The 14,279-nt window shown below is 38.0% G+C and overlaps 1 protein-coding gene across 2 annotated transcripts in view; it reads right to left on the bottom strand.

The window, feature by feature from the left end:
• The window catches only part of LOC117576723 (bone morphogenetic protein receptor type-2), a 29,013-nt gene that overhangs the window by 1,214 nt on the left and 13,520 nt on the right, over positions 1-14,279 (bottom strand). Inside the window, exons 3-7 of one of the 2 annotated variants that reach the window (XM_034261743.2) lie at positions 5,688-5,809; positions 2,263-2,461; positions 2,117-2,202; positions 1,799-2,054; positions 29-1,738 (exon numbers count right to left, since the gene is read on the bottom strand). In XM_034261743.2, coding sequence (XP_034117634.1) covers positions 32-1,738; positions 1,799-2,054; positions 2,117-2,202; positions 2,263-2,461; positions 5,688-5,809 — 2,370 coding nt within the window. In that variant the 3' untranslated portion in view covers positions 29-31. The remainder of the gene's footprint in view (positions 1-28; positions 1,739-1,798; positions 2,055-2,116; positions 2,203-2,262; positions 2,462-5,687; positions 5,810-14,279) is intronic. The other variant, XM_034261742.2, reaches the window with a different exon arrangement.

Raw genomic sequence — 14,279 nt, 5'->3', positions numbered from 1 at the left:
TGCACAGTGCAAAGCGTCAGAAGCTTGCCTCTTACTTGAGCTTGTTGTTGCCGCCCGTCTCCAGCATGAATTGTGACTTCAACTGGTCGTAGCAGCAGTTGCTCAGCGAGCTAATGCCGCACAGTTGCCGATTGTAGCTGGTGTTGGTGATGGCCGCATCCGACTCCTCGTTGAAACAAGAGTAGAAGCCACTCTCGATGGAGTCGCGTCGCGTCACATTCCTTTTGAGGGGCAACAACTCGCAGGAGTTTTTCAACTCATTCAATTCCAGATCCGTGTATGAAGTGCACGTCGATGTTGATGTCTCCTTCGCTTGCGCGGCGCAACTCGTGGCTGGCGTCGTGCTGCTGGATGCAACGTTGTCCATAACCGAGTTGCTGTTGCTATTCGCCAGTTCCTTGGACTTCTCGTCATCGGTGGCACAGCTCGAGAGTTCGACGGCCAACGTGACAGCAGTTGTCAGCGTGCCTGAGCTCGTACTGCCTTTCAGTTCCATGTCGCTGTTGCTGTACTTGATGATGGTGCCGCTGCTGCCGCGAAACAACGGATGCGTATACAATGAATTGGCGCGATATTTGCGAGCGGCGGGAATCGTCGATGGCCGCACAGCGCTGTCATCGCTGCTCGACTCTGCGTCGGCGCAATTCCCACCGCCATCGAGATCTTCCCCCTCCGAATCATCGCAGTCATCCAGCTCGGCAGGCGCAACAGCAACTGTTGGCGCTGTGGCATTGCTGCTGCGCTGCGGCAACTTCAACTCGATGGCGCTGTATTTGCGCGTCAGCTGCGGCGACACGGGCAGACTCTTTGGTTCGCCACAGGGCGGCATCAACGATGTGGCTCCCGTTCCCGCTGGAGCTTCGCTTTCGTTGGCCAACTGCTTGCCCTGCATGGCAACCAGTTCCTTAAAGAACGGCGCCGACATCTCAAAGCACGAACTGAACAAATCCCCAACGCCAGCTGCATACGTCTTTGGATTGGCGCCGAGTATCTTCTTGACGCCACGAAGCTGCGCCAGAGCCGTAAACGGATTGGGTTTGGCACCGTTGTGATCCTTATTGGACGATGGCTTGTACTGCGGATCCTTCAAGCACATCGTTTCACCCACTTTGCGCAGCGTTAGCACCGCCGAAACTGGCGGCGGCAATGGCGGTGGCTCCGGCACATTGTTCATCGGCAACAACACGGCAGCTGTGGCCAGTTGTCGCGGCGGCGTTGGAGAATGCGTTGAGGAGCGTTGGCGCTGCATTTGATGGCAACGCGCCTTGTCGCTGGGCGACGTGTGCAGTGGAAAGTGTATGATATTCTCGCTCAGCGAACGTCGATGCATCAGTATCTCCGACTCCAGTTTCTGGGTGACGCGACGCACGCGTGATTTCAGCATATGCTCATCGTATTCGCTGCTGTTCTCAGGCAACCAATTCGGAGTGCCAGGCAATGCAGCGGACGCGGACTTGCAGCTGATGCCGATGCCCGTGCTCGGGAAACGGAAGCCATCCTCATCGACGTCGCGACGATGTCGAGGCGTTGTCACCGCACCCGCTGGCGCTGTGCAAATGGTGCCCATTGTGGGTGCCATCGTGTTCTCCGTGTCGCTGCCAATGGGCGAGCAAGTGATCAATTCCAGGGAACTCAAGGGACTCGCCGCACACGTCGACGACTCCTGCTCGTATTTCTCCAGCAGCAGCGTGAGCTTCTTGCTCGCATCATGGAAAGTGGGGCGACTCTTGGGATCATACTGCAAAGGGAGAATCTTTAGTAAAGTTCCTTATTTATGTTATTCACGCTGCTCTCTTACCAGACAACAGTAGAAGGCCAGTCTCAAAAACACAGGCGGCGTATCCATGGGACAGAGTTCCACAAACGCCAAGTAGTCGAGGCCAAACGATGGCGTGCGTGGCATCAGATCCGGATCAGCTTCGATGCGCGCTATGATCTCGCACTGAATGATGCCGAACGAGAAGACGTCGCTCGTCTGATCGTACCATTGTCCCTTCAGGCACTCCGGACTCACCCAATAGGGCGAGCCAACAGTCTCTAACCGTGATTTGCCGCTGCAAAGGGAAAATAACTGTTAACATTCACTTCGAGAGAGAGAAAGATCTGCGAAACATACGTTTTCTCTGGTATTTTTGCAGCCAGTCCAAAGTCACCGACGACAGCTTCGTATTGTCCATTTGCGAGTTGACGAATAAGTACATTCTGTGAAATAAAGAGTGTGAGCATCCAATATGTATTTAGAGTTGGTCTTTCCACTCTCACCTTGCTTGTCAAATCTCTATGAAATATTCCCGCGTCGTGAACATATGTCATGCCGCGCGCTATACCCAGCGCCAGTCTTATTTTCTGGGCAGCGCTAAGCACCACCTCTTTGTTGGCCAGCAGTTGCTCCAGGGAGCCACCATTGATGTACTCGGTCAGCGCGTGCAGTTGGCCTTCTTGCACGCAGACACCCATAAAGCTGAAACGACAACAAAAAACAAAGAGTATGGTAAAATAAAGAGTGACAGATACTGTTGAGAGAGTGCTCGACTATGAAATACCTGCTATCCATTTTCAATTAAACCAAAACAATGGGGTATTATTCTTAAAATATACTAAATTAATATACCATAGGCTATATTTAGTATATCAATTGCATTCAAAATATACAGTGCGGTATTATTTTTAAATATATACATATATCAATTACCGAAAAACATAAAATAGTTGGTATATCAATATACTATTACATTTAAAATAATACGGACTGGCGGATATGGTTTCGGCTGTTGCCGTAAAACAGTGCAGTATTATTCTTAAAACATAAGAAATGGAAATACCAAAAAATACTAAAATATACCAAATTCTTTATTCGGTATATCAAAATACTATTATACTCGAAATATACATTGCGATATTATTCTTTAAATATTTATTAAAAACCGAAAAGATACTAAAATATATCGAAGCCTATATTTCGTATATTAATATACTTTAACATTCAAAATATACCATATAGTACAGAATATATATATACTTTATATGGTCGGAAATGCCTTCTTTTGTCTGTTACATAGACACAAACTTATAATACCCTTCTACCTCGTTGGTAACGGGTAAAAAAATATTAATTTATGCATCGCTCTCAATGATGATGGCGAGGTGTTTTGACCCCACCCTTTCCTTTTGTTTGCTCCTATAATTGGTTTATGACCAATGCACCTTTCGCTGTTGCAGGTGTTTAATTAATATTTCATTTCTTTTGTTAACATTTTTATGATTTCACTCAGCCAACAAAACTCTTTTCATTTTTGTGTGTGTTTTTTCTCCAATCAGTCAAAAGTCTTATCTGCTGGCGCACATGTTCGTAATTGTATTTTAGAAGTTTTTATTGCTCACTCTCCAGATAAGATGTGGCGAAGAAGGGTGCTTTAAGGCATGCTGTTATAGGCTATTTATAATCTAATCATCGTGACAAGCCCATAACGCCATCGAGTCGATTCACACTTATGTTAAATTGCTGGCAATAATAGATTTACAAGCTCGAAGAACGTGACATCAAAGGTTTAAAATAAAAATGATCTGCATATATTCAAACAGGAAGTTTGACATATATTTTAAACTCAGACTGTTAAAGAATATTATACAATTCCCACATATATATTGTAGTGTTTGTATTGCATTCAACAATAGTATATTATTTTCTACCCTTGGCTGATCATTGTTCACTTCCCTTGGCTGCAAAGGTAATGATTATACTTCTCGCTTTGCTTTTAGTTATTTCCTCAACTGCACATTGCAAAGTAAGCCAAAAACATTAGTTAATAAACAATTATTACAGACATTAATTAAACACTTTTTCGCCTCTTTGACTGTACAGTTAGATGATCAAAACAAAGCTCAGCCCCCACAAACACACACTCACAACTCACTTAAAACACTCGCTCACAACAATGAATACTTTGAATGAATGAAAGAAAGCTGAGACTGAGACTGAGGCTGGCCTAACCGAAGTTATTGCATAAATTTGAATAGTTAATGGTGCATTTGTTGTGCAAAGTTGATTGAAGTATATTGAAATTGATTGAAAGTTTATGACATAATTTTCGTTATTTTAACACAAAATACATCAACAAACAAACACAAAAACAAAAAGTGAATGTGTCGCATTGCAAAATGCAACGCTGATCGATTGTATTATTATTATTATTGTGATCGATCGATATTTGTTAAAGATCCGAACTGCAGTTCTTGATCTGTAACGAGAACTCGTTGCAGTAACAGAGTATCAGGGAAGTATATATGTTCAGGAAGTATTCGGGTACTCGGTTGGTATTCATAAGCGAGTACTTTGAAGTCAAGTTCAGACACTGTAGTATTTAAATATTTATAGCCTGTGTTGTTCCGCTCTTTTGATTATATGATTAGCTATAGTTTTTCTTTATGCCCGAATGACTCAGACAGACAAAGTCAGATAACTAGGCAGCAGACTTGACTCTTGAAAACTCGTGTCACCCTTGTGGCAAATGGAAATGAAAATGCCAGGCAGCAAGCAGCAGGGCAACAATTGGCATGCGACAAAAACAAACAAATGAGAAAAACGCTTAAACGGCCGAGTTCATATGACTAACTGCTTTATCTGAACTTGAACTTAGCACACAGCACAGCCTCTCAACAGCCTCGCACATGACCGAGAGACTGTCTACAGTCGTATACTCTAATCAGGGGTACAATCATTTTGTCAACAACTTTGTAATAACAGCAGCATGCAACGACGCAATCACAAAATAAAGATAATCGCTTAATAGTACAATATGATGCAAGATTCTAGGAAAGTTTTGTCTCTCAATTGCTTTAATGAAAACTTTAGATAATCTTTTATCTATTCTTTACATCTATTCAATGCATACTATGCGAATTTTCAGAAAATGTGTAATTCACTTTGTAATTATTTTTAGTACAATTATTTTGTAAACCCTATAATTGCAGTATCATGCCATATAATCAAAATAAAGATAATCTCTTATCTTAAGATTCTAGGAAAGTTTGCTTTTTTAACTACTTTTATCTGTTCTAAATGTATTCAATGCATATTGAGCAAATTTTCAGCAAATGTAGTATTCACTTTGTATTCATTTTTAATAGAATAATTTTGTCAAGAACTGTAATTTTAGCATCATACAATCTCTTATAATCAAAATGTGAGCTTAGATGATTCTAGGAAAGTTTTATTTTTAAATTATTTTTAAGAAGAACTTAGTATAACTTTTTATTTATCAGTTTTATTAATCCTAAACGGATATTCGAAAAATATAGTAATAATTTTCTAATCATTTTTAGTAGAATCATTGTATCAACAACACTTTTTATTTCATTGTCAATATCCGTTTTCAAAAAAAATACACAACATCGATAACGTTTTAAATATGTAGAATGAACTTAACCACACCGAAAGTACGTCCCAAAAGACTGTTAAGATCAAGTGTGACTATACAACAAAGTGAAGAATATTTAAAACTAAAGACGGTCACGTTTATTATGCTAATTTTGATATACATATAATATGGGCTCGTTTAAAAGACTTTTCTTTGCAAATTCTAACTTTATCTAACATTTTATCTCTTCACATAAAACTGGAAAGATTTTCGCATGATTCTCTATACTTTCCATAATTATTTTATGAATTTCCCCACCTTATAACTCACCTTAATATATTGGCATGAGACAATTTATTAAGCAACTGAACCTCTCGCAGCATATTGGGTCGATTTGCTCGCAGTTGATTCATTTTCAGCACCATCACCTGTCCAGTTGTACGATGTGTGACCTAGAAACCAAAGAGAAAACATAAATGTTATATTAGTTTAAAAAATATCGTTGTTTTGATGCACTCGAAAAGCACATAGAATTGTAAACCTGAAATACATGATTCAACGGGTCAGCTGACTGCGAATCTAAATGAAAGCAGTTTAGCAAATGCTTTCAGATGATATAATTAACTGAGGTATTTTATGACAGAGACGAGTTAGACTCCCGCAATTGGTTTTAATCACATGTTTAAGCAGATACATGATCATAATTTACTCATTTTATGCATCTGCCAAAGTTGTAACGGCAACGTTTGTTATGTCAACATTTTGTTGTGTCTTTTTTTTGTTTTTTGTGTGTGGTATTTTCACTTTCAAGCAGGCAGCAAAATAATGGCCATTGCGGAAATAAAACAACAACGAAAGCGACAAACGCCACCAAAAAAAAAAGATGTAAAAAACGCAAATGAAAAAAAAAAACATCCTTTTTCCACCAAAAATCGAGACGAGTTGCAGCTAAACCAGTCGGAGCGCCTGCAACGTCCGTTTGAAGCAAAGTTGACAGCAAGCGCAAAAAAAAAAAAAAGAAAGATGCAAGAAGATGTAAGAGAGACTGAAGACAAAAAAAAACCTGGCTTGGTGTAGTTTGTTACATGGTCAATTCAGCTGCAGGTTTAACGCTATGTGTCTTTGGCTTTTCGGCGGATATTTCCAGACGCCTCGGCCAAACACGTTTCGGACTCACTGTGAAACGGCATTGACCACGTGTGACATCGATTGCACCGACCGGCAGCTGAAATAATTTCAACTATTTCCCCACACGCAGTTTTGTTTTGGCTGTTAACAAATATTTAATGCGACTTAAAGGTTGCCATTGCGTTTTTTCATTTTTCATTTTCATTTATCAGTTGTAGAGTGTGGAAGAAACGAGTCCGAAATTCGAGATCAACTTTTTCAATCACCTTTCAACAAGTTGTTTTTTGTTTTTTTGCTGTGCGACAACTGCGCTTAGCGGTACAATGTCAATGAGAGAAAGACAAGTCCAACTCAAACTCAAGACAGAAGTCAGCAATCAAACAGGCAAACAGGCAAGCAATCAAACAAGAAAGAAAGAAAGAAACGTGTTCTGCGCCACCCCAAAGAGAAACAGCTTCATTTAGTATATACCCTGTAATAATACTCCTTTTTCATTCTTTTTTGTTGAATACCCTTCAACATAACAAGCATAAACATAAGCAGCATGAGAGGCTTTGGTGTCGAGTTCTGCTGTGTGCAAGAATCGAGGTCGTTGCCATTAGCAAAACAAACTGTTAGCCAGTTAGTCGAGCGGCTTGAATGGAATCTGACCCAGTTTGCTTTCTTTCACGCCTGCTGCTGTTGCTTAGAGTCAGTCTTTAACTTGCTTTCCGTTGTTTTTGGACATGCTTCTTCTCGACGTTGTGCAACTCTTTGAGCGACGCGTCGTCGTCCAAGTGGCCAACAACACACTAAGTGGCCTTCATTCCTATAATCAGTTATAAACTTGTCGACGAAGACGTTTACATTTCTAGCCAAGAAGTGAAATGTGAAATGGTCAAGTGCGTAGCCAATCTAATCTACACAATGCGCCACACGAGCCGCAGCGTAATGTCTTTATTATAATTAATAATTATTATTATTGGAGTTTGGGAATCAATTAATGCATCGCAGTAGTATCATTAACAAAGAGTTTACACAATATTTGATTGATCCCGTTACGTCGATAGCTCAGTTTGTAAACTAAACCAACACACGGCCCAATGCATTTGATGTGCTTTTAATTGTTAACGGAAAGCGGAGCTCTCTGAGCTCGCAAGTTGATTGCTTTACTCACAACTCGCAGCTCACAACTCTGACTACTGCTTGCTGCCTGCTGCAGTTATGCAAATGCTTTGCTTCGTTTGCCTTTCATTTCTGCAAATGTTTAACAAATTGTTATATTTCGAGTTAAGCAAATAATTTAACAAGAAACATGTTATTCAACAGCTCAGCTCGCATGGCGCCCAACGTACGTCGTTCACGCTTATGTTGCACACTAACTGCAACAACATTGTTAGCGCAGGGTTAAGCTTTATCAATAAGCAGCGAGTTTGGATATCTATGGAATGCAGTGACAACAGTATATTACTTCATTCTAGTAAAGAAAGTAGCACGCTATCAAGATTTAGATTTGAATCGAATGGCGCCAAACGTGCGGGCGCTTATATGTGGCATGAATATAATGTGAACATTTATTTTTGTGGACTATACGAAGAAAGCACGCTTAGTCAATATTGAAAAAATTTAAAACATAGAAATAACATTCACTTGAAAAACAAATATTTTTCAGAATTTGATTAGTTCAATTGAAATAAATTCCTAAAAAAAAATTAAACAGTTTCTGCAACCAGTTTTAGCATCGAAGGAATGCCGCAATAATATTATACTACTTGCTTCTAATGAAGAAAGTAGCTCCCTAAACCCGCATTGTATGTTTTGTTATTATCAAGATTTGAATTCACTTGAAACGTATAAATAGCAAGGCGGCGATTATACAACAAGAATTCCGGCCCAACAAGTATAACAAGATATATTTAAAAATAATTTCAAAATTATAACGAGAGAATGCTGAAAACAAACGGATATTCCATGGCAAAAATACCCATATAATAATAGTTGTAGTTGTTGTTAGAACGGTAGACTGAAGCTTATGTCGGTTGTGTGTTCCACATTTAATTTCTTTCACTTTACTTTTCTTTCCATTAAATGGGTAACGTCGTGTGACGCCGCAAAAATCAATTAGATTTTATGCCGAGTCTTTACGTAAGTGTGCTGAAAACACAGAACAACACACATAGTAGATAGAATACCGAAGACAGCTCGTGTGTGTGTGCTAAATAACAACAACACTAAAAAAAAATGCCTCTTTTGATTCGCTAATTGGATATTGAGACTGAAAATCGAATATCGAATGTCGTCGTATGACATTTTAACATGTGACTTGCAATAATAATAATAAAAACAAAACAAAAAATGAAATGATAGTGCGAAAGAAACAAAATCAAAACAATATCAAACCGGAATGTGGGGCTATAAGAATATAAATTGTATGCAGCGAATAAATCTTAATGATTACAGCAATAGTTAAAATGGATTCATTGTTATTTTAAGCAAATAGACAACTCTGTATAGGCGCCCAAATACCATTTAGAATACATCAAGCTGCGTGCATGGAATGAGTAATGCACTTTCAATGAATGGACATGGCAAATGGGAATGGACTCATCGACCAACCTTAAACGTTACCACACACTCACACTCATGCACTCATACTACATTCACTCAGCTTTATTGAATGAGTGTGTGTGTGCAATTTAATGAGATTCTACAGGCAACACACCCGATCGCTAAGCACACAATCATGCGCCGAGAAGTGTCTCTGTAATTAAACTTTAATTGTTGTCGCATTGCCAGTAACGAAACTTTAATACCCTCCTCCTCCTCATCCACCTTCTCCTTCTCCTCCTCCTTCGATACGATCAACTGAGATGTTGTGTCCGGAACTGTTACCAAGTTCATGTCGAATTCATTAAACCCGTGTTGAAGGCGTGTTTGTGTGTGCGACAAGCATTTCCTCTGTATGACATCAAGTCAAGTCGTGTCTCTCTCTCTTTTGATCTTATCACACTCAGCATACTGATTACATAAGCCGCCAAAAAAACAAACAAACATGAGATTGCCATTAACCCCCGACATAACAAATTGACGGTCAAGTTCAAGTTCTCCACCTGGATAATAGTGAAGATTGGAGTGTCTCATTATTTCTACTTTAAAATCCAAATACTAGACAATTAGTCACGACAATTGACGTACACAAAAAGTGAACACATGTTCTAATTTCTAATCACATTAATTAACTGTTAATAGCTGTGTGTGCTCGATAGTTTATCTTCAATTTTTATTTTTGGGATTTTTCCGTTCTTATTTTAAGTGAAAATCAATTATTTTGCACAAGTCGACGACTAAGCGCACATAAGCAAAAGAAAAAGGGAAACACAGCTGTTCCGCACAATTCACAATCCACTTTAAAAATCGATTGACCAAAGTTACGTGAATTGTTGCCAACTTTTTGTTGTGCTATCTGCTCGACTCAAGGACAGGATTTTCATCAGCTTTTCAACGCAGTCCACTACATAAAGAGGGCACTAAGGATGGCGGAAAAGCAAAGCGACATAAAAAGCAAACTATTAGCTAATTTAAGACTAACAACGTAATAATATTGATACTTTTTAGAGCATTTTAACTGTTATAGTCTTTTTTATTCGCTGTTATACTACGGCACTTATTAAGAATTTAATAGTAATTGCAGCTTAGCTAAAGGGTCTTTGCTAGTCTAAACTAATCAAAATTAATATGTGGAAAAGGAAGAATTAAGCGTACTTTACTCATTTAAAATTACAATAGTTATATCACATTCCCTGCTTGTCTAGAGGAAAATTAAAAATGCAATAATTGAAAATAATATCTTTACTAAAGGGTCTAAGTCAGTCTAAACTTAAATGAGAACCATTCTAATTCAATAAGTGGCACAGCTGAGCAAACTTTAGTCTATTTTAAATATCATAGTAATCTTGTCTTCCCTTTTTTTAAACACCGCATATTAAAAATGCATTTATATTAAATAATATCCTAACTAGAGGGTCTCAGCCTGTCTAAATTACTCAAATGGAATACGTGGAATAGGAAGAACTAAACAAACTCTACATATTTTATATACTATAGTTATAACGCATTCCCTGCTCTTCTATAAACAAATTAAAAAATGCATTAGTAAAAAATATTATCTTAACTAAAGGGTCTCAGCCAGTCTAGACTAATCAAACACTAAAATTGAATATGTGGGAAAGAGAACTAAGCGAACTCTGCGTATTTTAAATACTCCAATCTTGTCGCATTCCTTTCTCCTTTCTCTCAAATTCATTTAAAATGCATTTACTCAAATTAATATCTTAACTAAAGGGTCTCAGCCAGTCTAAGCTAGACACTCAACTGTTCAAATTCAATACGTATGAGAACTAAACCAAACCTGCCTTTTACACATATTAAAATGGCATTAAGGCGTACTTCTGTTCTAATTACAGGGTATCAGCAAGTCAAAGCTAGACTTGTAAATAGAGAGAAATTCTTTATGGCAGAGGCAACGGGCAGCAGATGTGTCAACAGACAGAGGCTAGTTGACTGTTGACTGTTTGTAATGGACCAACTTAAGCTTTGCGTGTTGTTTAATTGGATCTAATTAGTTAGTTAGGGGAAAAACCAGTTGAACTGGTCGCGACTCTCCAAGTTGAAGTTCATCAATCAGCGCGTACTTTGACGTCACACACAAGAATTCGCTGTTGAATTGTAACGACGACATAATAAGATAAGAGCAAAACAAACTTTCAGAGAGAATCTAATATTAATGAGATAGCCAGCGAGGTAGATATAAAAGATGGAAGATGAAGAGATGGAGAGATGGCTATCTTTCGGTGGTAAGCGGCAATGAACTTAACCAATTATTAATTACAGCTATAAACACACACACAAATAAAAAAGAAAAGAAAAAGAAGACAACTATCGCAGTTATCTAGATAAACAATAGCAGAGTACACTTCACATGCACTTCACTTTGAAGAGTGAGTGAGAAGAGATTACACTTGGCGTATACAAAATATTTGCAACGCTTGAAAACAAAGTAGAAAAGTGAAATGCTGTAAAAAATACTCGTAAATAATTGCCGTAGCTTGTTTTTGGGCCTTATTTTTTTTGTTTGTTCGGTTGTAAGATCGGTACAGTTGGCTGAACAATTAAAGCATTGGCCATGGCCAAAAGCACGCCAACTGGCAGCTAAGCCGCGCTTCAGCTAACTCTATTTCATCCATTTCAAATGTGAGAAAAATTATGTTTCCACTTGAAAACTGTTCAAGTTGCCCGTTGCGCCGTTGGCCTCTGCTTTTGTTGTTGCTATTGCTATTGCTTTATTGTAGTTCGTAAACCCGACGGGCAATATATTATCCGTATACTCAAAAACTCCACGCACCCACAAGCGACTTCCCCTCTCGATTCCCTATAACACCTACAACTTGTCGCGTGTTCAGTTTGAAATGGAAATGGAAAGTGTGCATTAATTGCGTTTGTTTTCTTTGCTGTCTCTGCTGCTCGCTTTCCGAATCACATATTTACTCCAGCATATTTTAAAAAATATGCTAAAAACATTGCATTGCAAATGCATATTTTACCAAAGTCATCCTTAGTTGGCTTCCCACCAACACAATAGTCCATATACCCGATGTTATACCCTCTCTCTCATTGACTTTATACATTGTTATGCCAATTGTGTAGTATCGCATAATGTTTTATTGTTCAATTTCAACGAGCGACAATAACAGAAGATAAAATGCCACAAATGTCAAGATAAGCTATCAAATGACCAAATTGCTTAGCCACATCAAATGTTAGTACTTCTTCTTTTAGTATTTCATTGCTAAATTTAGCTGCGCACTTTAATGAAATGTAAACGAGTTTCGTTTTTTTTTTTTGGGAATTTCTCGAGCATATGAGCTAGACTACTTGTTATGCTCAACCTTTTGTTGAGGTGCTCTAACCTCGCCTAGCTGTAATCCAAAAGTAGACCTCCACAAAGTAGTACGAAGTCTTTTGCTTTTGATCCCATTTCAGTTCATTCCAAAAACTCCAATCTGTCAGAGCAGCATAAAAAAAGAAGACAGAACTCGTTCACAACTTGCCATTGTTTATCACCGAGGCGAAATGCGAACGACATTTGTTGCGCTACAATTTCCGCTCTCTATATGCGCCCAATTCAAATTCAAGCGTCGATAAATCTGTCTTATCTGTTTTAGTGTTAGTTTTATGTCTGTCATAACCTCAAAACAAAAAATGGATTGCAACAGCTCAAAATTATATATGATGAATATCATCACATCGCCATCGCCAATTTATGCGCTGCATTCAGAGAACATATGATCATTGCGCTTTTTTTTTCATCTTTTGGGGTCATTGACAGCCCCCAAGGCCTGCCTATAATAATTGGGGAGGGAAGTGGGAGGAGAGTGGAATTCTTTGTGGATCGCTGCGTGATGACATAAATAAATGTGCTTTATCCTTTTACACATTGTGCACTCATTGTATATGGAACAACGTCAGTGATGGATTTCCGCACTACAGTATGCCTTCGCTATGAAGAACTCACTTTACTGAGCTCTAAAGACTCTCATTTCCTACAGCTCAAGCTCGACCTTGACCCACTCAATGAGTTATGATTGTTTTAGTCATCATCTAAGTTGTTTACGAATCGAGAGAATAGAGAATATTTTAATTGAGCTCCCCGCTGATTCCCATTGCAACGCATTTTGCGGTCTCTGTGGATGAGTCAACAACATTCGCAGATTATTACGACGTTCCCTCTCTCTCTCACTCTCCGGGTAATTGTAATGTGCGTACAAAGAGGCACTTAAATGCCATTGTTTAACTATATAAATAGTGGATCTAGGTGAATTCCCAGTGGGATATAGGGAGAGACTTTACGACTCTCAAATATATACTGCATTGCTTGCTTTTGTGTGCAGGTGTGAAATCACGAGTTGTTTATATTCTTCTCGATCCACTATTAAGTTCACTGTTTATGAAGCGATCATAATGAAATTTTTACTATACGTAGCAAAGAACGCAATCAATATGAATTTATTTTAGCATTCACTTAATATTGAGTTGTTCACGATTTTAATAGCTTTTCTCTAAGAAATTGAGAATACAGAATACTGTAAAGATAATATGCAAAATATTTAAAAAAAATATACTAATAAAATATACCAAATTCACTTAACTACAATTTTATATTTTTATACCCAACTTTAGTAGTGAAGTCTGATCGCATTTCATTGAAATGTTTTGTATATTTAGCATAAACCGCAAACAATATTGTTTTATTATTAACATTTACGTATTTATTATTACGTTTTTTACAATATTGAGAAATTTCACATTTTATATTTATATATCCAACTTCAATGTTAGTGAAGCGATCACAATGAAATTTTTAGTATACATAGCAAAGATCGCAATCAATATGAATTTATTTTGAGCATTCAATTAATATTGAGTTTTTCACTATACTAAGAGTTTCTTCTCTAAGAAATTGAGAATACAGAATACTGTAATGATAATATGCAGAATATTAAACAAATGTACTAATAAAATATACCAAATTCACTTATATCCAACTTTAGTAGTGACGTATGATCGCATTTCATTGAAATGTTTTGTATATTTAGCATAAACCGCAAACAATATTGTTTTATTTTAACATTTACGTATTTATTATTACGTTTTTTACAATATTGAGAAATTTCACATTTTATATTTATATATCCAACTTCAATGTTAGTGAAGCGATTTTAAGGAAATTTTCAGAACATGCTTATAAAATATCATACG

Source organism: Drosophila albomicans, chromosome 2R (assembly GCF_009650485.2).
Source record: "Drosophila albomicans strain 15112-1751.03 chromosome 2R, ASM965048v2, whole genome shotgun sequence".
Lineage (NCBI taxonomy): Eukaryota > Metazoa > Arthropoda > Insecta > Diptera > Drosophilidae > Drosophila > Drosophila albomicans.
The sequence above is the reverse complement of the archived record's forward strand: the minus strand, read 5'-3'. Positions and strand labels throughout refer to the sequence as shown.